Raw genomic sequence first — 25,891 nt, forward strand, 5'->3', positions numbered from 1 at the left:
CTTCCTCTTGTATGAAACTTTAATGTCCTGCTCTCTCTCTTTTTCTTTCTTTCTTCCTCTCTCACTAACTAACCCCTCTTCCCCATCCTGTCCCCCTTTCCCTTCAATGATGCTGAAGAGATATCAGTGCTGTTTGGACCCCACCCCATTCACTTCCTCCCCTTTAGTCTGTAACTGGATCCTATGCTCCACCCTTTTAAAACACAGTTTGATTGTCTCCATGTAATGTGGAGAGTTTGGCCATGTTGATGCCTATTGAGTGATATTCAGTAGCTGGCTATAATTGGTGGAATAGAAGATAGTGAAAAAAATGTAATGGTAATTACCTAAAACTATTTATAGTCCTAAAAGACTGAATTACCTCATTTTTATTGGCGAATATTTCTGTGCTCCATAAGTTAATTTGTTTTCTGGGCAACATATTGGCTACAACTGTTCTCCTGAGGTTTGCTTCGATCCCGCAGATCAATCTCTCTACCTCATTTTTTATGAACTGCGTAATTTCTTCTCCTCTCCTGTGCTGACGATAAGATGTCTGAAACAGTGCTCCTCCCCCTCGCCAGTAGTTCCCAGATAATGTTCCTTTTTATTGCAGATTTTGAATCCTTGTTACCCAGCTCCTTTGAGACCGTGGGACATGTATTCATTGCTCCCAGGTAGCTGTGTGTATGTGTGCGCGCTTGCCCAGTCACTTCACGCTGTCTGCCCATTGTACCATTCATCATGCACCACGCAGCCCAAATCTTTACATGCCATCAGCCAGTTGACACCACTGCCACCACCCTGCTCATCACCCTCTGCCTCCCACCAGTGCTGTGACCTGTTTTTGTACCTCCTCTGGAATGGGCATCTTCCTGCTTTGGCCTGGTGGCTCACCATTATGAAATCACTGGCATATGCACAGGCTGCTGTGGCCACTCCCTAAAGGCACCTGTCCCTGCATGGTAAGCAGTAATTGCCCGGCTGTCTGTGTTAAGGAATAGGGAAACCTCCGCAGCATGATCCTCCTCCATATCACTGTCCTCTCCCTGTACCAGAGTGACACCCTAGGGGTTTGAGGGTGAGGGCTTGTCACTGTCTCTTCCACGCCAGTGTCCACTTTACCCTCATGGAATGTGTTTACACTTGGATTTCCTCCTAGGGAATACTGCAAGGACCTAGTCAAGTCAGACAACAATACCGAGTTGTTACTCAATTTCATCGCGCTGATGGATAAGTACACCCCTGACTCCAAAAACTGTGAGTACGATGCTCTTCAGGAGGACACTTTAGGACTGGCAGCTGTAGGCTTTCTGATTGTATTGCTGCATTATTCAGTCTTTATACAATCAAAGACCACGACTGACCTACAGTCTGTTAAGTGGTGCACTTACTGACATTAAAAGGAGCCACAGTCCTGAAACTATAAAGATTATCTCCAAGTTAATTCCCTTGTGCAGATAAGAGTAATGTTGTCTAAGGCACTGACACGGAAAGGGGCAGGTCTGATATTTGCATTTCATCTAACCTCTCGCTGGGGTCAGATTCACTTTACCCAGGGAGATTTCATCTAATCTCTTGCAAAAGTATATTTTAAGTACTGTTCTTACATTAAGGGTGGATATCATGCTGATCAACTTTGTAGGCTTTGTGAACAGCCTGCAGCTATTCATTCAAGGAATGGACAAAGCAATGTGAACTTCATTGGAGGGTTACCCTTGTTGATACAAATAACAAAGTTCACTAAAGATGGGTATTTTCTGACTTACAGTCATACAGTAAACCACAGCAGCAGGGCCTGTTGCATGCTGGTTGTTGTAGATACCCACTCTAATCTCATTTATTCACATCAGGTTGCTGGCCTTCCATGCCTTGGTATTCAAGTACTTGTCTAGATGCTAGTATTGTTAAGTGTTGTTGAGAATGTATCTCTCTCTATCACATCCTCTAGCAGTGTATTCCAGATATCAACTGTTCTCAGTGTGGGAGACATTCCCCTCAGATCCCCTCCAGACTTCTTCTCTCTCACCTTAAACCTGTGCCTTCTGATCTTAAACACCCTCACTACAGGGAAAAAAAAAATCCATAGTCAGCCTCCTCCATTCAAGGGTAAACAAGCCCAGCCTATCCAGCACCTCCAATGACAAAAGTCCTTCAGTCCAGGCAACATCCTGGAGAATCTCCTCTGCACTCTCTCCAGTGCAATCACATTGTTCCTATAGCTGAACTGCACACAATACTTCAAGTGCCGCATAACCACTGGTTTGTAAAAGTTTGACATGACATCCCAGCTTTTATGCTTTTATCCTTCACCACCATCTTAGTGAACTATGGATTTCATTGCAACATATATGTACATCAGCTCACACTTGTCAGGATTAAATTCCATCTGCCAATGCTTTATCCAACTTTCCAACTCTACCCTGCTATAGCCTTAGGCATCCTTCCACAGCACCCACAACACCAACCTTTGTGTCATCTACAGATTTATCAATGTAGCGCACAACTGGTAATCGATATCCATTCAGGAAAACATCCTTCTAACATCACCTCTGCCTCCTATCACCAAACCAATTTTGGATTCAATTAGCCAGTTAACATCATGTCTCCTGTGCCTTAACCTTCTGGGCAACCTATCACGTAGGACCTATCAAATGCTCACATAGATAATGTTGACCAGCCTGCCTTCGTCAATCTTTAAACTTATATCAAATTAATGAGATAGCATGTTTCCAGGACAATCCCATGCTGATTAATGCTATCCCTTTGAATATATTTCCAAAAATTTCTCTGTCACTGATATATCACCAACTTTCACGTGAGAATGTATTTAAGCCTGCCAGCCCTCCCATGCCCCTAAACTGCCTCAGTCTGCTTGGCCCACTGGACTTGCTTTACTTGCCATTCTCATCTGAGTCAATCTCCCCACCAGCTGTATTGCTATTGTGCTTTCAAAACACCCTACAAATTTATTCACCCCCTCCTATTGTGGGAGGAACCTCCCTGTATGCTGGTTCATCCTCCACATTATGTACAACAGATTTTAAATAGCATCAGTTGTTTGTGTTTGTGTTCAAAAAGCAGTGATTATTGTCACTTACAGTTGGTGAGAAAGAAGCAGTAAGGCAATTCAGAACTATTTTGCTCACTATGGTTTTAAGCATTCAGGCTTGGAGATGCCTGGAGTGAAAATGAAATAGAAACATAGAAAACCAACAGCACAGTACAGGCCCTTCAACTCACAAAGTTGTGCCAAACATGTCCCTACCTCAGAAATTGTTAGGCTTACCTATAGCCATCTATTTTACTAAGCTCCATGTAACTACCTAAAAGCCTCTTAAAAGACCCTATCATACCCGCCTCCACCACCGTTGCCGGCAGCCCATTCCACGCACTCACCACTCTCTGAGTAAAAAACTTACCACTGACATCTCCTCTATACCTACTCCCCAGCACCTTAAACCTGTGTCCTCTTGTGGTAACTATTTCAGCCTTGGGAAAAAGCCTCTGACTATCCACACGATCAATGCCTCTCATCATCTTATACACCTCTATCAGGTCACCTCTCATCCTCCATCGCTCCAAGGAGAAAAGGCCGAGTTCACTCAACCTATTCTCATAAGGCATTCTCCCCAATCCAGGCAACATCCTAGTAAATCCCTTCTGCACCCTTTCTATGGTTTCCACATCCTTCCTGTAGTAAGGCGACCAATACTGAGCACAGTATTATAAGTGGGGTCTGACCGGGGTCCTATATGGCTGCAACATTACCTCTCGGCTCCTAAATTAAATTCCACGATTGATGACGGCCAATACACCTTACGCCTTCTTAACCACAGAGTCAACCTGCACAGCTGCTTTGAGCATCCTATGGACTTGGACCCCAAGATTCCTCTAATCCTCCACACTGCCAAGAGTGTTACCATTAATACTATATTCTGCCATTATATTTGACCTACCAAAATGAACCACTTCACACTTATCTGGGTTGAACTCCATCTGCCACTTCTCAGCCCAGTTTTGCATCCTAACAATATCCCGCTGTAACCTCTGACAGCCCTCCACACTATCCACAACACCCCCAACCTTTGTGTCATCAGCCAATTTACTAACCCATCCTCTACTTCCTCATCCAGGTCATTCATAAAGATCACAAAAAGTAAGGTTCCCAGAACTGATCCCTGAGGCACACTACTGCTGACCGACCTCCATGCAGAATATGACCAGTCTACAACCACTCTTTGCCTTCTGTGGGCAAGCCAGTTCTGGATCCACAAAGCAATGTCCCCTTGGATCCCATGCCTTGCTGAAATCCATATACACTACATCTACTGCTCTTCCTTCATCAATGTGTTTAGTCACATCTTCAAAAAAAATCAGGCTCATAAGGCAGGACCTGCCCTTGACAAAGCCATGCTGACTACTCCTAATCATATTATACCTCTCCAAATGTTCATAAATCCTGCCCCTCAGGATCTTCTCCATCAGCTTACCAACCATTGAGGTAAGACTCACTGGTCTATAATTCCCTGGGCTTTCTCTACTCCCTTTCTTGAATGATGGAACAACATCCTCAACCCTCCAGTCCTCCGGAACCTTTCCTGGCCCCACTGATGATGCAAAGATCATTGCCAGAGACTCAGCAATCTCCTTCCTCGCCTCCCACAGTAGCCTGGGGTACATCTCATCCCAGCGGCTTATCCAGTTTGATGCTTTCCAAAAATTCCAGCACATCCTCTTTCTTAATATCTACATGTTCAAGCTTTTCAGTCTGCTGCAAGTCAGCACAACAATCACCAAGATCCTTTTCCATAGTGAATACTGAAGTAAGGTATTCATTAAGTACCTCTGCTATTTTCTCCACTTCCATACACACTTCCCCACTGTCACATTTGATAGGTCCTATTCTTTCACGCCTTATCCTCTTGCTCTTCACATACTTGTGGAATGCCTTGGGGTTTTCCTTAATTCTGCCCGCCAAGGCCTTCACATGGCCCCTTCTGGCTCTCCTAATTTCCTTCTTAAGCTCCTTCCTGTTAGCCTTATAATCTTCTAGATCTCTAACATTACCTAGGTCTTTGAACCTTTTGTAAGCTTTTCTTTTCTACTTGACTAGATCTATTATAGCCTTTGTAACCATGGTTCCTGTACCCTACTGTAACTTCCCTGTCTCATTGGAACGTACCTATACAGAACTCGACACAAATATCCCCTGAATATTTGCCACATTTCTTCCGTACTTTTCCCTGAGAACATCTGTTTCCAATCTAAGCCTCCAATTTCCTGCCCGATAGCCTCATAATTCCCCTTACTCCAATTAAACGCTTTTCTAACTTGTCTGTTCCTATCTCTCTCCAATGCTATTGTAAAGGAGATAGAATTATGATCACTATCTCCAAAATGCTCTCCCACTGAGAGATCTGACACCTGACCAGGTTCATTTCCCAATACCAAATCAAGTACAGCCTCTCCTCTTGTAGGCTTATCTACATACTGTGTCATGAAACCTTCCTGAACACACCTAACAAACTCCACCCCATAAAAACCCCTTGCTCTATGGAGATGCCAATCGATATTTCGGAAATTAAAATCTCCCATCACGACAACTCTTATTATTACACCTTTCCAGGATCTGTTTCCCCATCTGCTCCTCAATATCCCTGTTACTATTGGGAGGCCTATAAAAAACAATAGGCATCCATTAGTCTTGTGAGACCATGGATTTGTACCTAGGAAGGTTTCCAGGGTGCAGGCCTGGGCAGGGTTGTATGGGAGACCGGCAGTTGCCCAGCTGCAAGCCTTCCCCTCTCCACGCCACCGATGTTGTCCAAGGGAAGGGCACTAGGACCCAAGCAGCTTGTCACCGGTGTCCTCGCAGAGCAATGTGCTGTTAAGTGCCTTGCTCAAGGACACAACACACTGCCTCAGCTGAGGCTCGAACCAGTGACCACTAGACTGATGCCTTATCCACTAGGCCACGCGCCAGCACACATAAAAACAACCAGTAAAGTTATTGACCCCTTCCTGTTCCCAACCTCCACCCACAGAGACTCCGTAGTCAATCTCTCCATGGCGTCCACCTTTTCTGCAGCCGTGACACTATCTCTGATCAACAGTGCCATGCCCCCACCTCCTTTGCCTCCGTCTCTGTCCTTTCTGAAACATTTAAAACCCAGCACTTGAGGTAACCATTCCTGTCCCTGAACCATCCAAGTCTCTGTAATGGCCACCACATCATATCTCCAAGTACTGATCCACGCTCTAAGCTCATCCGCTTTGTTCACAACACTCCTTGCATTAAAATAGACACATCTCAAGCCTTCGGTCTGAGCGCTTCCTTTCTCTATCACCTGCCTATCCTCCCACTTGCACTGTCTCCAAGCTTTCCCTATTTGTGAGCTAACCTGCCCCCTGCTCCAATCCCTCAGCCACGCATTTATCCTCCACCTCATGGTATTCCTATTCTCACTTTCGCGTGGCACAGGCAGTAATCCCAAGATTACTACCTTTGTGGTTCTGCTTCTTAACTTCCTTCCTAACTCCCTGTAGTCTTTTTTCAGGACCTTTTTCCTTTTCCTACCTATGTCATTGGTACCAATATGTACCACGACCTCTGGCTGTTCTCCCTCCCACCACAAGATAACTTGGATGGATCTGAAACATCCCAGACCCTGGCACCTGGGAGGCAAACTACCATCCGTGTTTCTTTCCTGCATCCACAGAATCGCCTGTCTGACCCCTTAACTATAGAGTCTCCTATCACTACTGCCTTCCTCTTCCCTTCCCTACCCTTCTGAGCCATGGGGCCGTACTCTGTGCCAGAGGCCAGGCCACTGCCGCTTGCCCCAGGTAGGCTGTCACCCCCAACAGTACTCAAACAGGAGTACTTATTGTCAAGGAGTACAGCAAAAGGGATACTCTCTAGTACCTGACTCTTCCCCTTCCCCCTCCTGACTGTAACCCACTTGTCTGTCTCCCATGGCCCTGGTGTGACCACCTGCCTATAACTCCTTTCAATCACCTCCTTGGTCTCCCTGACCAGGCGAAGGTCATCGAGCTGCATCTCCAGTTCCCTAACTTGGTCTCTTAGGAGCTGCAGCTCAACACACCTGGTGCAGATATGGCCATCTGGGAGGCTGGGAGACTCCAGGACCCTCCACATCTGACACCGAGGTCAGAAAACTGGCCTCGCACACATACTTCCTACCTTGCCTCATCTCATTACTGCCTAAGCCCGTTGAGTCAAAGCCCTGTCACTCTGCTGCCTCTCACTCCACTACCTGCTGGATACAGCGGTCTTTTTAAACCTTTCGCGCTCTACTGGCTGATGTCATGCGCCTGCGCAGTCTCGCCTCTCTTTAACCCGAGTAGTAAAAAACTCCCTTCGTTCCGAAAAATCAGCAGTTCACTCACAACCTTCTTGCTCCGAATTAACTCCAAAATGATATCATTACTTCAACAAGTTAGGACCTATGAAGAATTTGAAGGTATTGCCAATTATCTTGAATGTTTCAATGAAAATGAAGATTTGGAGGATGTAATGGTCGAAACCATTGTATGAAGGCAGTTCATTATCTGTACTAGCAATCTGCACGTACAGTCAATGACAAGAACACAGCATCATACACTGGATGAATTCCTCAGCTGATAACTGTCAGGAACTAATACACAGTTTTATAGTACTGTGTTGATATTGGTAATATTCTAATTTGTTCTGTATTTCAGTTAATTGCATAGTTTGTTACTCAGGTAAATGGTAATTTGTTAACTCTTTTTTATACCTTTCTAACTATTTCTATGCAACTTCAGCTAATTGAGGCAATTGCTTAATTTGGTCCAATTAACTGGAATCCACTGTATATATTTTTATAGTAATTTATAGTATATTTTATGTACTGTATTACACTTCTGCGACAAAACAACAAATTTCACAACACACACTCAGTGGTCATTTTAATTAGGTAATCCTGTACACCCCCTCATTAATGCAAATATCTAATCAGCAACTCAATGCATAAAGGCGTGCAGACGTGGTCAAGAGGGACAGTTACTGTTCAGGCCAAACATCAGAATGGGGAAGAAATTTTGTGATCTTGAACACAGAATAATTGTTCATATCAGAAGGGTTAATTTGAGTATCTCAGAATCTGCTGATCTGGTATTTTCATAGACAACAGTCTCTAGAGGTTACAGAGAATCTTGTGGAAAACAAATACATCCAGCGACAAGCAATTCTGTGGGCAGAAATGCCTTTTTAATGAGAGAGGTCAGAGAGAGGTTCAAACTTACAGGATGGTGATAGTAACTCAAGTAAACACATGTTACAAGAGTGGTGTGCAGAAGAGCATCTCTGAACACAGAATGCATTGAACCTTGAAGTGGATGGGCTACAACAACAGAAAACCACAAACGTACACTCAGTGTCCATTGTATTAGCTATAAAAGGTGCCTAATAAAGTGGCTACTGAGCGTATATCAGTGATAGTAAACTGATTCTAATTCTGACTCTGACCCTGGCTGCAGGGAGTTAACAGATTATTCTGGAGTCTCACTCTTGGTCACAGCAGCACCTGTCTGTTTCCCTCACTGTTGTATCCCCACTACCATTGCTCACCTAGACTCCTTCCCTTCTCTGCTGTGATTAGAGCCAAGCATGATGCCACAAATTCTGCTGCTGTCACGTTTCTCTCCCCCAACAGTGTACAACCTGTGAGAGAGAGAAGTGACCGCAGGGCACTCCTGCAATAGCTGCCTGCATTGACTACCCTTCCTACTGGCCCCTTTCTCCCTCTGGCATTGAAAGCACGTAAGACTGACAAAGAATGATTAATAAAAGTGGTGAGAGAGTAACAGAAATATTATGACTCTAATGTAACATAATTATAACTATTTTATTGTTACCCCTTTCAGAGAGGGACCATGTTTTCCCTCATTGTCCAATAAAAGGAATTTGATATCCAACCATCAGCACAACACAGCAGTTTAATGGAGAAGGATTGGAGTTTATCAGTGGGTAAAAGTTTAACAAGCATTTCCTCTGATGGTTTTTTTTGTACAAAAATGGTTTTGAGGGCAACCTGAGCCACACTGGAGCTATCTTGTTAACTGTGCAATGATTTGACCTTGTTATATAATGGGATGAAGTGGAAATGCGTGTGCCTGTGACTCCATACAGGGGAGCATGCATTACCCAGGGGTACAGTGGGGGATTTCTGGGTCTGATGGGCGTCACAGGAGCCTGAGTGCATTCTGAATAGCAATGACCATATTATAATCCTAAACTGTAAATAGGGTGTATCAAGAAGTACTGTGATATTGGATTAATCTGAACCTATAATTCCCTGAATCACAGGCCTCTGCAGAGAGTGTTGTGGACACCCAGCACATCACGCAGCCTCTCTGGACTCTGGATTGGGGGATTGCCAAACGTAATGTGGATTTTCTGGTGTAGTCTATTTTGTCATGTGCTTTGTTGATATCATTCTGGAGGAACATTGTCTCATTTTTTAACTGCATTGCATTTGTGGTTTTTAAATGACAATAAACTGAATCTGATCTGATCTGTAGCTATGAACCTCCCACTATTCAGGACATTTACAGAGATAGGTGTGATAAAAGGGCCCGATGGATCACTAGGGACTCAAATCACTCCAACCACAAACTATTCTAGCTGCTACCATCCGAGAAACGGTACCATAGTATAAAAGCCAGGACCAATAGGCTCAGGGACAGCTTCTTCCACCAGGCCATCAGACTGATTAATTCATGCTGATATAATTGTATTTCTATGTTATATTGACTGTCCTGTTGTACATACTATTTATTATAAATTACCATAAATTACACATTGCACACTTACTCGGAGACATAACAGAGATTTTTACTCCTCATGTATATGAAGGGAGTAAGAAATAAAGTCAATTCAATTCAGTTCAATAGTACTGACTAACCGCAGTACATTAGGGTAGGAAGTTCAGTCAACCTTTGACTCAGCACGAGTTATGGATTCCTGTTGGAGACATGACTGTCCTACAACCATTTCCTCAGCCCTTCCCGTCAATGACACTCATGCCTCTGCTTTGCTCACCATTATCAACCTTCCCCTATGTCTTCTGCCACTGCGCAGATCTGCATTTGTGTGTTTCTGCCACATCTGCCTGGTTCCTCCCAGAAGATGGAAACACAAGAGACTGCAGACACTGAAATCTGCAACAGCACACAATCTGCTGGATAAACTCAGCAGGTCAGGCAGCATCCCTGGGAGAAAAAGTACCGGAAATGTTTTGAGTTGAAACTCTGCATCGGGACTGAGAGTGGATAGGCAAGGTGGCCAGCTTCAAGAGGAGAAGGAGTGTGGCAAGAAAGGATTCTGGGGTCATCAGAAGACTGTGAGGAGGGGGGTGTAGGATGAGATGCAGGTACTGACCTAGTGTCAGGTAGGGGAGTGGAAGCTGGGATGGAATTGGGAGACTATGGCAGGTGAATGATAGATGAGGCAGACAGAGAAAGAGAGAGGGGGGAATGTGGGATGAGAGGGTGTGAAGATGTGAAGATGTAAGACAACTGCTGAAGGAGGATAAGCAGGAAGACCAAACACTACCAGAGCTGGATGCAGGTAAGAAAAGGAGCTGAGAATGGGAACTGAAGTCAATAGGCAAGATTGGAGGAGATGCAAATGAGCCTTTGCCTCCCCTGGTGCAGGAAGCCATGTAAGGATTTTGTTCAGATACTGCAAAGGCAAAGGGAAATGCCAGGGGTAAGGGAGGGATGGTGTGGAGAGTGGACCAGAGAGACATGGAGCTGTCACATACCCCATCAAATCCTGCACTTTCATTCCTTCTCAAACAAATCCCATGCCATTCTTTACCCCCAGCAACTGCTGGATGCCCATCTACCTCACACCTGATTGCCTGAACCCTATCCAAAACCATCACATGAGCCTGACTTTCTCTGCCTCAGTCACCTGCCTGGTTGTGTTATGTCCATGAATTCCCATTCTGCCTGCAGCCTGTCACCTAAATGAACCCTGTACAGACCCCACATCATCAACCTGACCTCGCCCATATCTACCTGTCCCACTCAACACCCTTCTATCCAAATGAACCCTGTCCAATGGCCACATCATCAACCGATCTCACCTATATCTACCTGTCCCAATCAACACCCTTCTGTCTGCCTCAACATCAGCTCAATGGCCAGTTAGCTGGATCTTTCAGCATTTGGCTGCCCCCACCTTTTCTATTTGACATCTCCATCACCTGTAACACCTCCCATTTGTCCCAGCACTGACTGCATGCATGACCTGCCTTTTCATCAGTGTGATTCCCCATCAGATATCTAACTCCTATCATTTGCCCAAACCCTCAGTATACCTTGCTACGCAGGGTAGTCTAGTGTTTGGCACAATGCATTACATGTGTTCCAGTTCCTTACCACAGTCCAAACACATGCCAGTTGGTAAGTTAATTGGCCATTGTAAGTTGTCCAGTGATTAGGCTCAGGTTAAATCAGGGGTTTGCTGGGTGGTGCAGCTCAAAGGGCTGGAAGGGCCAGTTCTGCTCTGTATTGCAATAAATAAACAAATAAATAAATGAGCAAGTAAGTAAGTCAGGCTCTCCCATCCTCTCCCTGACCATACCATCATCTGTTTGTAAGCCTCACTCAGCCCCTACATTTGTCTAGCTTACATTTCCTTCCTGTCCTCTATCCCATTCCCTAGATCATCCCATCATCTGTCCAAGTACATTCACCAGGCTCCATCACCCCCAGCTCCAGATCCAGACCAGGACAGCTATTACTGCCGCTGGCTCCTGCAGCTTGTCTTATTCCTCTACTACACCCTATCCTCCCCGCAACTCCCAACCTTCCCTCTAACCCTCATCCCCCTCCATTCCTCTGATCCCTCATCCTCCCCCAACCCTGCTCTCCCTGACCATCCCAACCCCCATCTCCCTCCTGAGACCTCCCACTCTTTATCCTCCTCTGACCCCAGCCCCAACCCTTGCCGTGTCTTCATCATCCCCTCTGACCTTCCCCTCTCTGAGGCAGAATGTTCTGTCCTTAGCAAGGGCCTCACTTATGTCCCCCTCCGTCCACACCTCAGTGAGTTCCGTACCCGCCATGACGCTGAACTCTTCTTCCGTCACCTATGTCTCCGAGCCTACTACTTTATCAAGGATTCCCCTCCCCATGTTGATGACCCCTGCTCCCGCCTTCAACCCTTCTCCTGCTCCTGGACACCAACCCCCCCCACCCCACCCCCAGGCCTTCAACCTGTACTCGATCTTTTCATCTCCAACTGTCACTGAAACATCAACCATCTCAACTTCACCACTCCTCTCTCCTGTTCCAACCTCATTCCCTCTGAATACACTGCCCTCCACTCTCTCTGCACTAATCCTAATCTCACCATCAAACCCGCAGACAAAGGTGGTGCTGTAATAGTCCGGCAGATGGACCTCTACCTCACTGAGGCCAAACGGCAGCTCTCTGACACCTCCTATTACTTACCCCTGGAACAGGACCCCACCAGTAAACAACAAACCATTGTCTCTTGTACCATGACCAGCCTTATCAACTCCGGAGATCTTCCATCCTCAGCCAAATAACTCATAATTCCCACACCCCACACTGCTCGGTTTTACCTCCTCCCCAAGATCCACAAGCTTGACTGTCCTGGTAGACCCATGGTTTCGGCCTGCTCCTACCCCACCGAACTTGTATCTGCCTACCTGGACTCCATTTTGTCACCCACAGTTCAGTACCTCCCCACCAACATCCGGGATACATCCCATGCCCTCTTCAATAACTTCCAGTTCCTTGTTCCCGACAGCTTCATTTTCACTATGGATGTCCAATCCTTATACACTTCCATTCCCCATCAAGAAGGCCTCAAAGCCCTCCGCTACTTTCTTGACAATAGACCTCACCAGTTCCCCACTACCACCACACTCCTCTGGTTGGCGGAACTGGTACTCACACTTAATAACGTCTCTTTTGGCTCTTCCCACTTTCTTCAGACCAAGGTTGTAGCTATGGGCACTCACATGGGTCCCAGCTATGCCTGCCTCTTCGTTGGTTATGTGGAACAGTCTATGCTCCAAACCTATACTGCTACTGCTCCCCAACTTTTCCTTCGCTACATTGGTGCTGCTTCCTGCACGCATGCTGAGCTCATCAATTTCATCAACTTTGCCTCTAACTTCCACCCAGCCCTCAAATTCACTTGGTCCGTCTCGGACACTTCCCTCCCCTTTCTCGACCTCTCGAACTCCATCTCTGGAGATAGACTGTCCACTGACATCTTCTATAAACCCACTGACTCTCATAACTACCTCAAATATACCTCTTCCCACCCTGCCAAATGCAAAAATGCTATTCCCTATTCCCAGTTCCTCCGTCTCTGCTGCATCTGCTCCCAGGATGAGGCTTTCCATTCCAGGACATCTCAAATGTTCTTTTCCTTTAAGGATCGTGGTTTCCCTTCTGCTGTCATCAATGATGCCCTCACCCACATCTCCTCCATTTCCCGCACTTCAGCCCTCTCCCCATCCTCACGTCACCACAACAGGGACCGAGTTCCCCTTGTCCTCACCTACCATCCCATCAGCCTCCAGATCCAGCATATTATCCTCCGCAACTTCCGCCACCTTCAACAGGACCCCACCACTAAGCACATCTTCCCCTCTCTACCCCTCTCCGCTTTCCACAAGAATTATTCCCTCCGCGACTCCTTGGTCCACAAGTCCCTCCCCACGGATCTCCCACCTGGCATTTATCCCTGCAAGCATAAGTGCTACACCTGTCCCTACACCTCCCCTCTTACCACCATTTAGGGCCCCAAACAGTCCTTCCAGGTGAGGCAACAGTTCACTTGTGAGTCTGTTGGGGTAATCTATTGCATCCGGTGCTCCCAGTGCGGTGGCCTCTACATCAGTGAGACCCGACGCAGATTGGGGGACCGCTTCGTCGAGCACCTCCGCTCCGTCTGCCACAACAGACAGCATCTCCTGGTTGCCACCCACTTCAACTCTGCTTCACATTCCCATTCGGGCCCATACATGGCCTCCTCTACTGCCATGATGAGGCCAAACTCAGGATGGAGGAGCAACACCTTATATACTGTCTGGGTAGTCTCCAGCCCCTTGGCATGAACATTGAATTCTCCAACTTCTGGTAATTCCTTCCCCCTCCCTTCCCCCATTCCAGTTTCACTCTGCCTCCTCCTCCAGCTGCCTATCACCTCCCTCATGGTTCCGCCTCCTTCTACTACCCATAGCACTTTCCCCTTGCATTCCTTCTTCACCTTTCCTGCCTATCCCCTCCCCCACCCCTTGATCTTTCCCCTTACTGGTTTTTCACCTGGTACCTACCAGCCTTCTCCTTCCCACCCTCCCCCCACCTTCTTTATAGGGCCCCTGCCCCCTCCCTCTTCAGTCCTGACGAAGGGACTCGGCCCAAAACATTGACTGTTCATTTCCACGGATGCTGCCCGACCTGCTGAGTTCCTCCAGCGTGTTGTGCATGTTGCCTTCACCAGTATCTGCCTGACCCTTCCCTTCATCTGCCTGACACCCATTATTCCACCGGTTCTGCACCTGCATGACGCCATCCCCACAACAAAGCTATCTGGTAAATCTAGGTTTCTCCCAAGTAAATTTCCTGGCCGCAATCCCATCAATCAGCAAAATAACTGTTTGGGCTTTCATCACATGCCTGACATACCTATAGTCTGCGCAATACTTCCCCCAGTAAACTGCCCAAGCTCTCTCCTATCTGGGTACTAACTAATTACCCACAGTCTGAACATAGAACACTACAGCATAGTGCAAGCCCTTTGGCCTATGATGTTATTCCAACCTTTTAGCCTACTCCAAGATCAATCTAACCTTCCTTCCTACACAAACCCATCATTTTTCTGTCATCCATGTGCATACCTATGAGTTTCTCAAATGTCCTTAATGTATCTGCCTCTACCACTACCCTGGCAAGATGCCCCATGCACCCATCATTCTCTGTGTAAAAAACTTAGTTTTGATGTCCCAGCTATACATTCGTCCAATCACTTTAACCCCATGGTATTAGCAATTCCACCCTGGGAAAATGTTTCTGGCTGTCCAATCGATCTATGCCTCTTATCATCTTGTATACCATATATCTGTGCCCACAGCCCTCTCCACAACCAGTCAACCCATCACTTGTCTTGCCCCTGCCCAACATCTGCTGGTGAGATTGTTATTCAGGATAAGACTGAGCTTGATCTTTCCAGCAGCACTGGCTGGCCTTGACTCTGAGCTTCATAAAGATCAAGTACTCTGTCAGTGTACTCTATGATGATCTGATTCTAAGGCTGGTAGAGATGGGGAAACCTGGCTTGAGTGATATTGAATTGAATCGAATTGACTTTATTTCTTACATCATTCACATACACGAACAGTAAAAATCTTTACATTGTATCTCTGTCTAAATGTGCAATGTGCAATCATATTAATTTATAATAAATAGAACGGTCAATGTAATATAGAGTACACTCAAATCAGCGTGAGTTAATCAGTCTGACGGCCTGGTGGAAGAAGCTGTCCCGGGGCCTGTTGGTTCTGGCTCTTATGTTGCGGTACCGTTTCCCAGATGGTAGCAGCTGGAATAGATTGTGGTTGGGGTGACTTGGGTCCCCAATGATCCTACGGGCCCTTTTTACACACCTGTCCTTGTAAATGTCCTGAATCATGGGAAGTTCACAACTATAGATGCGCTGGGCTGTTCACACCACTCTCTGCAGAGTCCTGCGATTAAGGGAGGTACAGTTAAGGGAGTACATCACCACGCGATGATACAACCAGTCAGCATGCTCTCAATTGTGCCCCTGTAGAAAGTTTTTAGGATTTGGGGTCTATACCAAACTTCCTCAACTGTCTGAGGTGAAAGAGGCACTGTTGTGCCTTTCTCACTATACAGCTAGTATGTACAGACAACATGAGGTCCTTGGTGATGTGGGTGCCGAGGAACTTAAAGCTTTACCCTCTCAACCCCAGATCCATTGATGTCAATAGGGGTTAGCCTGTCTCCATTCCTCCTGCAGTCCACAACCAGCTCCTTTGTTTTTGCGACATTAAGGGAGAGATTGTTTTTTGTCACCACTATGTCAGAGAGATTACTTTTTCCCTGTAGGCCACCTCATTATTGTTTGAGATAAGGCCAATCAATGTAGTGTCATCAGCAAATTTAATTAGCAGATTAGAGCTGTGGGTGGTGATACAGTCATGGGTATACTGGGAGTGAAGGAGGGGACTCAGTACACAGCCCTGAGGGGCTCCTGTATTGAGAGTCAGTGGGTTGGAGGTGAGGGAGCCCACTCTTAACACCTGCTGGCGATCTGACAGGAAATCCAGGATCCAGATACACAAGGCAGGACAGAATTTGGGGTTCAGAAGGTGAGCTATTATGGTAATGCCTAGTATCAGCTCTTAGACTTATGCTATTCTGTACACTGTATCTAACTGACCTAATCATGCTCCAAATCAACACTGATACTATTCCCTGCCCAGAATCATATGCATCCGACAGTGGTCCTGTCAGTGTGAGTTGGTTGGATATCTGCTCGCTAGAGAGGATCACTGCCTCTGTGAGCAAGCATGGAGTCAATGGACCAAGATTACTAAAGGTCGATGTTGAACAAGAACCCGACGAATTGAGTCCCACGATCAGTAATCAAGAAGCAATCTGCCCCAATGACTTTCAAATCATTGTCCTGGACTTCAATCCTCAACATGCCACCTGTAGCACCAGGCATCCCAACACACATGACCACTACTATATTATGATTAGGAATGACAACCATTCAATTCCTAAACCACATTCCAGGAAATCTGGTCATCTGGCTGTCCTCTTCCTACCTGTCTACAAGCAGAGGCTAAAAAGCAAGAATCCAGAGGTAGGGACAACAAAGAGGTGGTCATGACAGGCAGAGGAGTGGTAGACTGGGGACTCATCAGAGGATCTAAATGAATATACAACGGCTGTCAAAACAGTCGTAGTCAAGTGTGTCTCTACAAAATCATTCTGAGTTTTCACCAACTAGAAGTCCTGAATGAACCATGAGATCCATAATCTGCTGGGGGCCAGATTAGTGGTGTTCAGTCTGGTGACCAAGTAAATTAAAGAGGTCCAGGTACGACCTCTGGAAAACATCTCACATGCAAAGTGGCATTTCCAGACCAAACTTGAATCACAGAAAGATGCTCGACAGCTGTGGCAGGGCTTAAATGCTATCACCTTCTACAAAGTAAAACCGAGCAACATAGGTAACAACGAGGCTTCGCTACCAGATGAAGTCATTGCCTTTTATGTTCACTTTGACCAACAGAATATGAAGGCTTCTTCACAAACTCCCATAGCCTCGATAACCTTGTGTCTGAAGCTGATGTGAGAGCATCCTTCAGGGGGGTGAACCCATGGAAAACATCTAGTCCAGACCAGAGTACTGGTCCTGAGTACTAAAGACCTATGGTGAATGTACAGCCTCTGGAAATTAAAACTGAAGACCTCAAAAGATTGCTGTACCAGAGGGACATCAGGGACTGCTGTGTACTTTGCTTCACAGAAACATAGCTATACCCCCGCCATTTTGGACATAGCTCTACAGCTCAATGGCTTCACAACTCTCCACAAAGACAGGACAGCTCAGACTTTAAAAGGTAGAGGAGGTGGAGTACACATTATAATTAACTTATCATGGTGCACAAACGTGGTGGTTCTGACTCAGTCCTGCTCACCTGACCTGGAGCATATAGTAGTCAAATGGTGTCCATCTTATCTGCCAGAAGAGTTTTCCGCTATTACCCTGGTAGCAGTATACATTTCACCTCAACTACATACTGAGCAAAATGGGATTATTGCTTTTGAACTGGGGGCTTGAAGATTGGTTCCCCACCCCTTTCCCTTTATCTCATGGCCCATATTCCCACTGTCCTGTCCTATCAGATTCCATCTTCTTCAGCCTTTTATCACTTCTGCCTATCACCTCCCAGCTTCTGTCATCTTTTTCATGCTCACCCTCCTTCACTTTTGTAGCATCCTCCTCTCACCTGAATCCACCTAACACGCACCAGCTCGTGCTCCATTTTCTGCCTTCTATCTTTCATTTAAAATGCTGACTGTCCATTTCCCTCCAAAGATGCTGCCTGACCTGCTGAGTTAGAGCATATGTGGAACATAAAACACTACAGCACACTACAGGTCCTTTGGCCCTTGATGTTGTGCTGACCTTTTAACCTGTTCAAAGGTTCAAAGGTCCAATTTAATGTCAGAGAAAGGAATACAATATACATCCTGAAATGCTTTTTCATCACAAACATCCACAAAAACAGAGAAGTACCCCAAAGAATGAAAGACAGTTAAACATAAGAACCCCAAAGTCCCCTTCAACTCCCCCCACGTGGAAATGGCAGCGAGCAACAATCTCCCCTCCCCCCACTGCCAAAAAAAAGCAAGCATCGGCACCACCACTGAGCACTCAAGCGTGAGCAAAGCAATAGCAAAGACACAGACTTGCAGTTACCACAGAGACTTTGCATTTCACCCAGTATTCGACATACCACAGGTTCTCTCTCTCCCTAATAAGGGAGAAAAAGGTGTCTCCATTTTCCTAGCGAGTGGGGTGACATAACAAAAAAAGTCTGTTACGTCACTTTTTTCAAGCTCTGTGCCCAAAGGTCACAAAGGTCTTTGGGCCCACAGCAGATATCCTAATACCCCCCACGACACACGGGTCTCCTGTTGTGACACCGACCCTCGACCCACCCATCTCCAGAGCCCTGAGATCTTATGCTTCGAGCCGGGCTCTCAGGCTGAGCCCTTGGCATGCCGAACATTGGCTGGTCCTGAAACCCTGAGAACGGGTCCCATTCCCACAAAGAACCGAAGTCAGCGTGTAACTCCAGGTCAGGGTCTTCAAAAGAACCCTGAAAGGGAAAAATAAAGATATTAAGAATGGAAATAGAGCTGTTCCCAAAGATGCAAGCAAAGGAGTCACTGTTTAGCGCCATATTAACTCCGCCTCCGTCTCTAATATCAACCTAACACTTACCTCCTGCAAAAACCATGCCTTTTTCTGTCATCCATGTCCCTATTAAAGAGTTTCTTAACTGTGTCTAATGTACCTGCCTCTTCCACCACCCTAGCAATGCATTCCATGCACCCATCACTCTCTGTGTAACTAATCGCCACCCCGTACATTTGTTCCTCTAGCACTGTGTGTGTTGCTCCAGATTTCCAGCAAGTGCAGTCTTTCTGTGTCTTCCCTTGACTCTGTTTTAAAGGCGGCTGGAGGAGCCCCCAGCCACTGCTGACCGTGGACAGTCTCCTTCCAATTCACACTGGCCAAAGTGAGTCATCATCCATCAAACACCAGCAACCTGCCTCTGCCATCATTTTTTATTCAAGCTTCGTGCGAGGCTGCTGCGACAGGCACATTGACAGCACATTCCATCAACTTTGATGATTGAAAGTTGACCATTTTACTTTTCCTCCATTCATTTTTCAGTGCTGAGTTTTATCCTGCCCCTGATTTCCCCTAAGAAAATGGTGGTGAGCTATCTTCCTAGGCTGCTGCAGTCAGTTTACAACAGCAGAAGCTTGCAAGGCCATTTTGAGGGCACATCAGAGTCATTGCCGTGTCCGACTCACACAGGACAGAATCAGGCCCTTCATCCCATCTTCTATCAAGTACCTATTTACATGGCACAGTACCCTAGTGATATGCGTAACACTATTACAGGCCCAGCAACCCGGGCTCAATTCCTTTGCTGCTATAAGATGCTTGTGCGTTCTTCCAGTGACGGGGAGGATTCCCTCCCTTATTCCAAAGATGTATGGGTTTTTCAGATTCAGAATCAGGTTTATTATTACCGGCATGTGACATGAAATTTGTTAACTTAGCAGCAGCAGTTCAATGCGATACATAATCTAACAGAGAGAGAAAAAATATATAATAATAAATAAACAAGTAAATCAATTACATATATTGAGTAAATTATTAAAAATGTGCAAAAACAGAAATACTGTATATTAAAAGAAAGTGAGGTAGTGTCCAAAGCTTCAAAGTCCATTCAGGAATCAGATAGCAGAGGGGAAGAAGCTGTTCCTGAATCATTGAGTGTGTGCCTTCAGGCTTCTGTACCTCCTACCTGACGGTAACAGTGAGAAAAGGGCATGCCCTGGGTGCTGGAGGTCTTTAATAATAGACGCTGCCTTTCTGAGACACCACTCCCTAATGATGTCCTGGGTACTTTGTAGACTAGTGCCCAAGATGGAGCCAACTAGATTTACAACCTTCTGCAGCTCCTTTAGGTCCTGTGCAGTAGCCCCTCCATACCAGTGATACAGCCTGTCAGAATACTCTCAACGGTGGGTTAGCTGGTCATTGTAGGTTGTCCCCAACCCCTTAGCAGAATAGGAGCAGACGATGTGTGAATTTATTGAGGGTGGGTTAACTAAGATGTTATTAGGCAGAAACTTGGGAGTGTAAATTGAAATCAGATGTTATCAGAGAACTGCGTAACAGAAATGTGAAGGTTGTTTGGGGACCACTAGAATGGGGTTCTGGATGGGTTTGTCCCATTGAGTCGGGAAGGATGGTAGAGTGAAGGGATCATGGTTGACAAGAGAGCTAGAACATTTAGTCAAGAGGAAGAAAGAAGCATAAGGTGTAAGAAGCAAAAATCAAGACAGAGCTTGTGACTGTGAGACTTACAAGGTAACCTGAAAGGCATTAAAGGAACTTAGAAGAGCTAGAAAGGAACACCCAGGCGAGAAGGAGTAAGGAAAACTCCAAGGTGAACACACATATGTGAAGAACATGAGGATGAGTAGAGTGAGGGGAGGATCACTCAGGGAATGTCCCTGGAAGAATAGGTAGGGGAGATCCTTAATGAATACTTTGTTTCAGTGTTCACCAAAGAGAGGGACTAGATAACACAGAACAGGCTAATGTACTGGTGCATGTTGAGATTAAGAAAGAGGTAGTGTTGGAGCTTCTGAAAAACATTGGGATAGGCAACTTCCTACCACCATACCAGAGGTAGCATTCTCTTTATCTCTTTATCCTTACTTACGACCCCATAAGCCTTGGTAGCCAGCACATCATTCTCCATAACTTTCATAAAAAAGTATCCCAGGATAGATGTGTCCCCATGGCCAGAAGGTTTGGAAATGTGAAAAGAGATTGCTGGGGCATTGATAATAAGCTTTATGTCAAACCTGGCCACAGGAGTGGTAACAGAGGATTGCAAAATACCAAAACTTGTTCTGTTGTAATAGGGATGAAGGATTCTAGTCTTTAAATCCATGATTTTTTTACGTCAGGAAAGAGGCACGAAACTTGTTGCTTCATGATAATTTTATTAGGAGTTGATCAAACAGAAGAAAACTGAACAGATAGTCACAGAGAAGGCTTAAGATTCAAGAATATGACGCCTAGCACAAAACAGCTACTTTATACCCAGAGATAAGAAAAACTCCATTTAAGACACATTTAAGTACATTTATTATCAAATTATTTATACTTTCTATAACCTTGAGATTCTATAGATAATAATAAACAAATAAGAAAATACTTATTCAATTTTGCAGTAAAACCTAACCAATAAGAAAATATTTATTCATGTAGTGAAGAACAAAGAAGTTTCCAGAATTATACTTTATATAGCTACTAGAGACATATTAAACTGTTAAGCATATAAAAATGACTTCAAAAGCAAGCAGATAATTAATTGTTAAATCACATAGCAACTTCCCCCTCACCTGATTTCACTTATCACTTGCCAGCTTCCTCTCATCCTACCTTATTCTGGCTTTTTCCCCCTTCCTCTCTAGTACTGATGCATCAACTGTTTATTTCTCTCAATAGCTCCTGCCTGACCTGCTGTTCCTCCCAACATGGTGTGGGTGTTGCTGTGGAACACCAGTGTCTGCAGTATCACTTGTGCATACTGAGAATTGAAAAAAAGGAATACTCTAAATAGTTCCACTTTGACTCGCATTGACCTAGCACCATTCTCCTTCTGTATATTCCTAGGATTCTACATTTCCCTGAATCAGAATCAGATTTATTATATGTTGTGATTTTTTGTTTTGTGGCAGCAGCCTAGTGCAAAATATAAAAGTTATTATAGATTACAAGAATATACATATTAAAAAATAAACAGTACAAAAAAAGAGATCAAATTAGTGAGGTAGAGTACATGGGTTCATGGGACCTTTCAGATATCTAATGGCAGAGAGGAAGAAGCTGTTCCTACAATGTTGAGTGCGTGTCTCCAAGTTTCTGTACTTCCTCCCTAATGATAATGGTGAGAAGGGGGGGCACTTGGGTGGTGATGGTTCTTAATGTTGGATGCTGCCTTTTTGAGGCATCTCCTTTTGAAGATGAACTCAATGGTGGGGAGACTCATACCCATGATGGAGCTGACTGAGAGCGCAATCCTTTCCAATCCTGTGCAGTGGCCTCTCCATACCACACAGTGATGAATGTTTGCCACAGTACATCCAGAGTCTTTGTGACATACCAAATCCCCTTAAACTCTTAATGAAATATAGCTGCCTTTTTCATAATTATGTCAACATCCTGGGCCCAGGATAGATCTTTAGAGATATTGACAACCAGGAATTTGAAGCTGCTCACCCCTTCCTCTGTGGACCCTCAACGAGAACCTCAGTCAAGTCAAGTCACTTTTTATTGTCATTTCGACCAATACTGCAGATACAGTACACAGTAAAAAATGAGACAACATTTTTCAGGACCATGGTGCTAATGAAACAGTACAAAAGCTACACTGAACTACATAAAAACAACACAGAAAAAAAAACTGCACTAGACTACAGACCTACCCAGGACTGCATAAAGTGCACAAAACAGTGCAGGCAGTAATAAAATAAAATAATATTTATTATAATAAAATAATAAACAAGACAATAGGCACAGTAGAGGGCAGTAAGTTGGTGTCAGTCCAAGCTCTGGGTATTGATGGCTTGGGGGAAGAAACTGTTACATAGTCTGGTCGTCAGAGCCCGAATGCTTCAGTGCCTTTTCCCAGACGGCAGGAGGAAGTGTTTGTATGAGGGGAACGTGGGTCCTTCATAATGCTGTTTGCTTTGCGGATGCAGCGTGTAGTGTAAATGTCTGTGATGGCGGGAAGAGAGACCCTGATGATTCTTTCAGCTGACCTCACTATCCGCTGCAGGGTCTTGTGATCTAAGATGGTGCAATTTCCGAACCAGGCAGTGATGCAGTTGCTCAGGATGCTCTCAATACAACCCCTGTAGAATGTTGAGGATGGGGGGGTGGGAGATGGACTTCCCTCAGCCTTCGCAGAAAGTAGAGATGCTGCTGGGCTTTATTTGCTATGGAGCTCATGTTGAGGGACCAAGTGAGATTCTCCACCAGGTGAACACCAAGAAATTTGGTGCTCTTAGCGATCTCTGCCGAGGAGCCATCGATGTTCAGTGGGGAGTGGTCACTCCGTGCCCTCCTGAAGTCAACAATCTCTTTTGTTTTGTTCACATTCAGAGACAGGTTGTTGGCTCTGCACCAGTCCGTTAGCTGCTGCACCTCCTCTCTGTAAACTGACTCATTGTTCTTGCTGATGAGACCCACCACTGTTGTGTCATCGGCGAACTTGATGATATGGTTCGAGCTGTGTGTTGCAGCACAGTCGTAGGTCAGCAGAGTGAACAGCAGTGGACTGAGCACACAGCCCTGGGGTGCCCCCATGCTCAGTGTGATGGTGTTGGAGATGCTGCTCCCGATCCAGACTGACTGAGGTCTCCCAGTCAGGAAGTCTAGGATCCAGTTGCAGAGGGAGGTGTTCAGGCCCAGTAGGCTCAGCTTTCCAATCAGTTTCTGAGGGATGATTGTGTTGAATGCTGAACTGAAGTCTATGAACAGCATTCGAACGTGCGTGTCTTTTTTGTCCAGGTGGGCTAGGGCCAGGAGGAGGGTGATGGCAGTGGCGTCGTCTGTTGAACGGTTGGCATGGTACATGAACTGCAGGGGGTCCAGTGAGGGTCTAGATGTGCCTCATGACGAGCCTCTTGAAACATTTCATGATGATGGATGTGAGTGTTAGTGTGTTCTCTCAATTTCTCCTTCCTGATGTCCACAATCAAGTCCTTGGCCTTACTGAGTGCAAGGTTGTTGGTGCAACACTACTCAACCTCACTCCTCAATCTAACTCACTCCCGTATGCCTGTACACTTGTTAAAATTGTCTCACAAATTTCTGCTTAATCTACCCTTAAACAGTGACACTGTGCTCTCCAATTAGCCTAATTTAAATATAGTGACTCTCTGATCTCTCTGGTTAACCATAACTCAACACTAAGGTCCAAAGAAGCAAAATTTTGCTCATCCTTCCAGGCAAGCACACATAGCCTAACTGAATGAATCACTCTTGGTCCTTCAGAATGAGAATCAGGTTTATTAGCACTGGCTTGGATGATACCAAAGTTGTTGACTTGTGGCAGCAGTACAGTGGAAAGACAAGAAAATAAATTATTGTAAATTACAAAAAGAAATATATGGTGCAAAAATAAGGAATAACAATCTAGTGACATCTCTATATGTAATGATATCATGTCAATGGATTTGTGGACTGTTCAGAAATCTGATGCCAAAGGTGAAGGTGAATTTTTTGAGTGTGAGACTTCAGCTCCTTTATCTCCTTCCCAGTGATAGCGACAAGAAGAGGCCATGCCCCAGATGGTGAGAATCCTCAGTGATGGATTCTGCCTCTTGAAGTCTTCGATGGTGAGGAGCATTGTGCCCATGCTGGAGCTGGCTGTTTTACAACCTTTTGCAGCCTCTTGTGATCTTGTGCATTGGAGTCTCCAGGTTGTGATGTGACCAGTCAGAATGTTCTCCATTGAACATCAATAGAAATTTAACGAGTTTGTGTGCCAATCTCTATCTGAAAGGCATGTTTACAAGCCATCTCATTTTTCATCTGGAGGCAAATTTTTGGAAAAGAGCAGGAGTGTCTCAGAAGAGATTAGTAGGAGATATAAGCCTCAATGCCCTAACTAGAGCTCAAGTGGTTTTTTTTTAGAGTGCCTTTTAATAAAGTCAGACACACCCAATGTCTAAGAATTATTCAAAGGGAACTGTGTGTCCTTATTATAGGCGTCACAGTAAATAGTACATGGAACATGTTCTATGTTCACAGTAAGTATTATAGAAAACATGTTCTATGTTCTCAGTAAATAGTGCTCTCCAGTTCACTCCAGGCAAAGTCAAACTGAGATTCCAGTTTGATAACCTTGGTGTAGATTGCAATAGGACTGAGCTCAGAAACCTCTTCATAACACTCCACCTCATCTCTATATTTCTTCAGGTGAATCGGACTTGATCTATAATCTGATCTTGGATTCAGGAATCACTGCCAAGTTAGTGGAGAAAGTCTGGAAGAATCACGACTTGCACACGTAAGTTCTGGGTGCTGCAGGACTTATTGAGGAAGGATAGGAGAAGGGAGCAGGGCTATTGCCACCCTGGATGGAGGTGTTGCAGGGTGACAATGACATGGCAGCACGGGTGACACTGCAGTGAACTAAAAGTGTGTTGTTCCAGCTCCCTAGTTCAGGTGGAATTTAAACAGAAGTGAAGCTCCTGTCACAATTCCTGATCTGTATTGAATCAGAGGTTAAATTAAATTAAATCAGAGGAATCAAGGACACACCCACTAGTAACAACCTTTATTTATATTGCCTCCATTATGTGATGAGACACTCTAAGGAAAAGTTTCTGTCGTGTGATTCCTGCACAGTCAGTGTCGTCACCAGCCATACCCACTTGGCTACAGAACACTTGGGCACACCTGCTGAGCAAGGGCGGGCTGAATATGTGAGGATAAACCCTTGTC

General features: G+C 45.3%; 1 protein-coding gene across 8 annotated transcripts in view; it reads left to right on the forward strand.

Moving 5' to 3' along the window:
• The window catches only part of cacna2d2a (calcium channel, voltage-dependent, alpha 2/delta subunit 2a), a 904,752-nt gene that overhangs the window by 802,398 nt on the left and 76,463 nt on the right, over positions 1 to 25,891 (forward strand). For all 8 annotated transcript variants that reach the window (XM_073072600.1, XM_073072591.1, XM_073072592.1 and 5 more), the window contains 3 exons: positions 596 to 656; positions 1,142 to 1,239; positions 25,364 to 25,454. In XM_073072600.1, coding sequence (XP_072928701.1) covers positions 596 to 656; positions 1,142 to 1,239; positions 25,364 to 25,454 — 250 coding nt within the window. The remainder of the gene's footprint in view (positions 1 to 595; positions 657 to 1,141; positions 1,240 to 25,363; positions 25,455 to 25,891) is intronic.

This window comes from Hemitrygon akajei, chromosome 19 (genome assembly GCF_048418815.1).
Source record: "Hemitrygon akajei chromosome 19, sHemAka1.3, whole genome shotgun sequence".
NCBI classification, from domain to species: Eukaryota; Metazoa; Chordata; class Chondrichthyes; order Myliobatiformes; family Dasyatidae; genus Hemitrygon; species Hemitrygon akajei.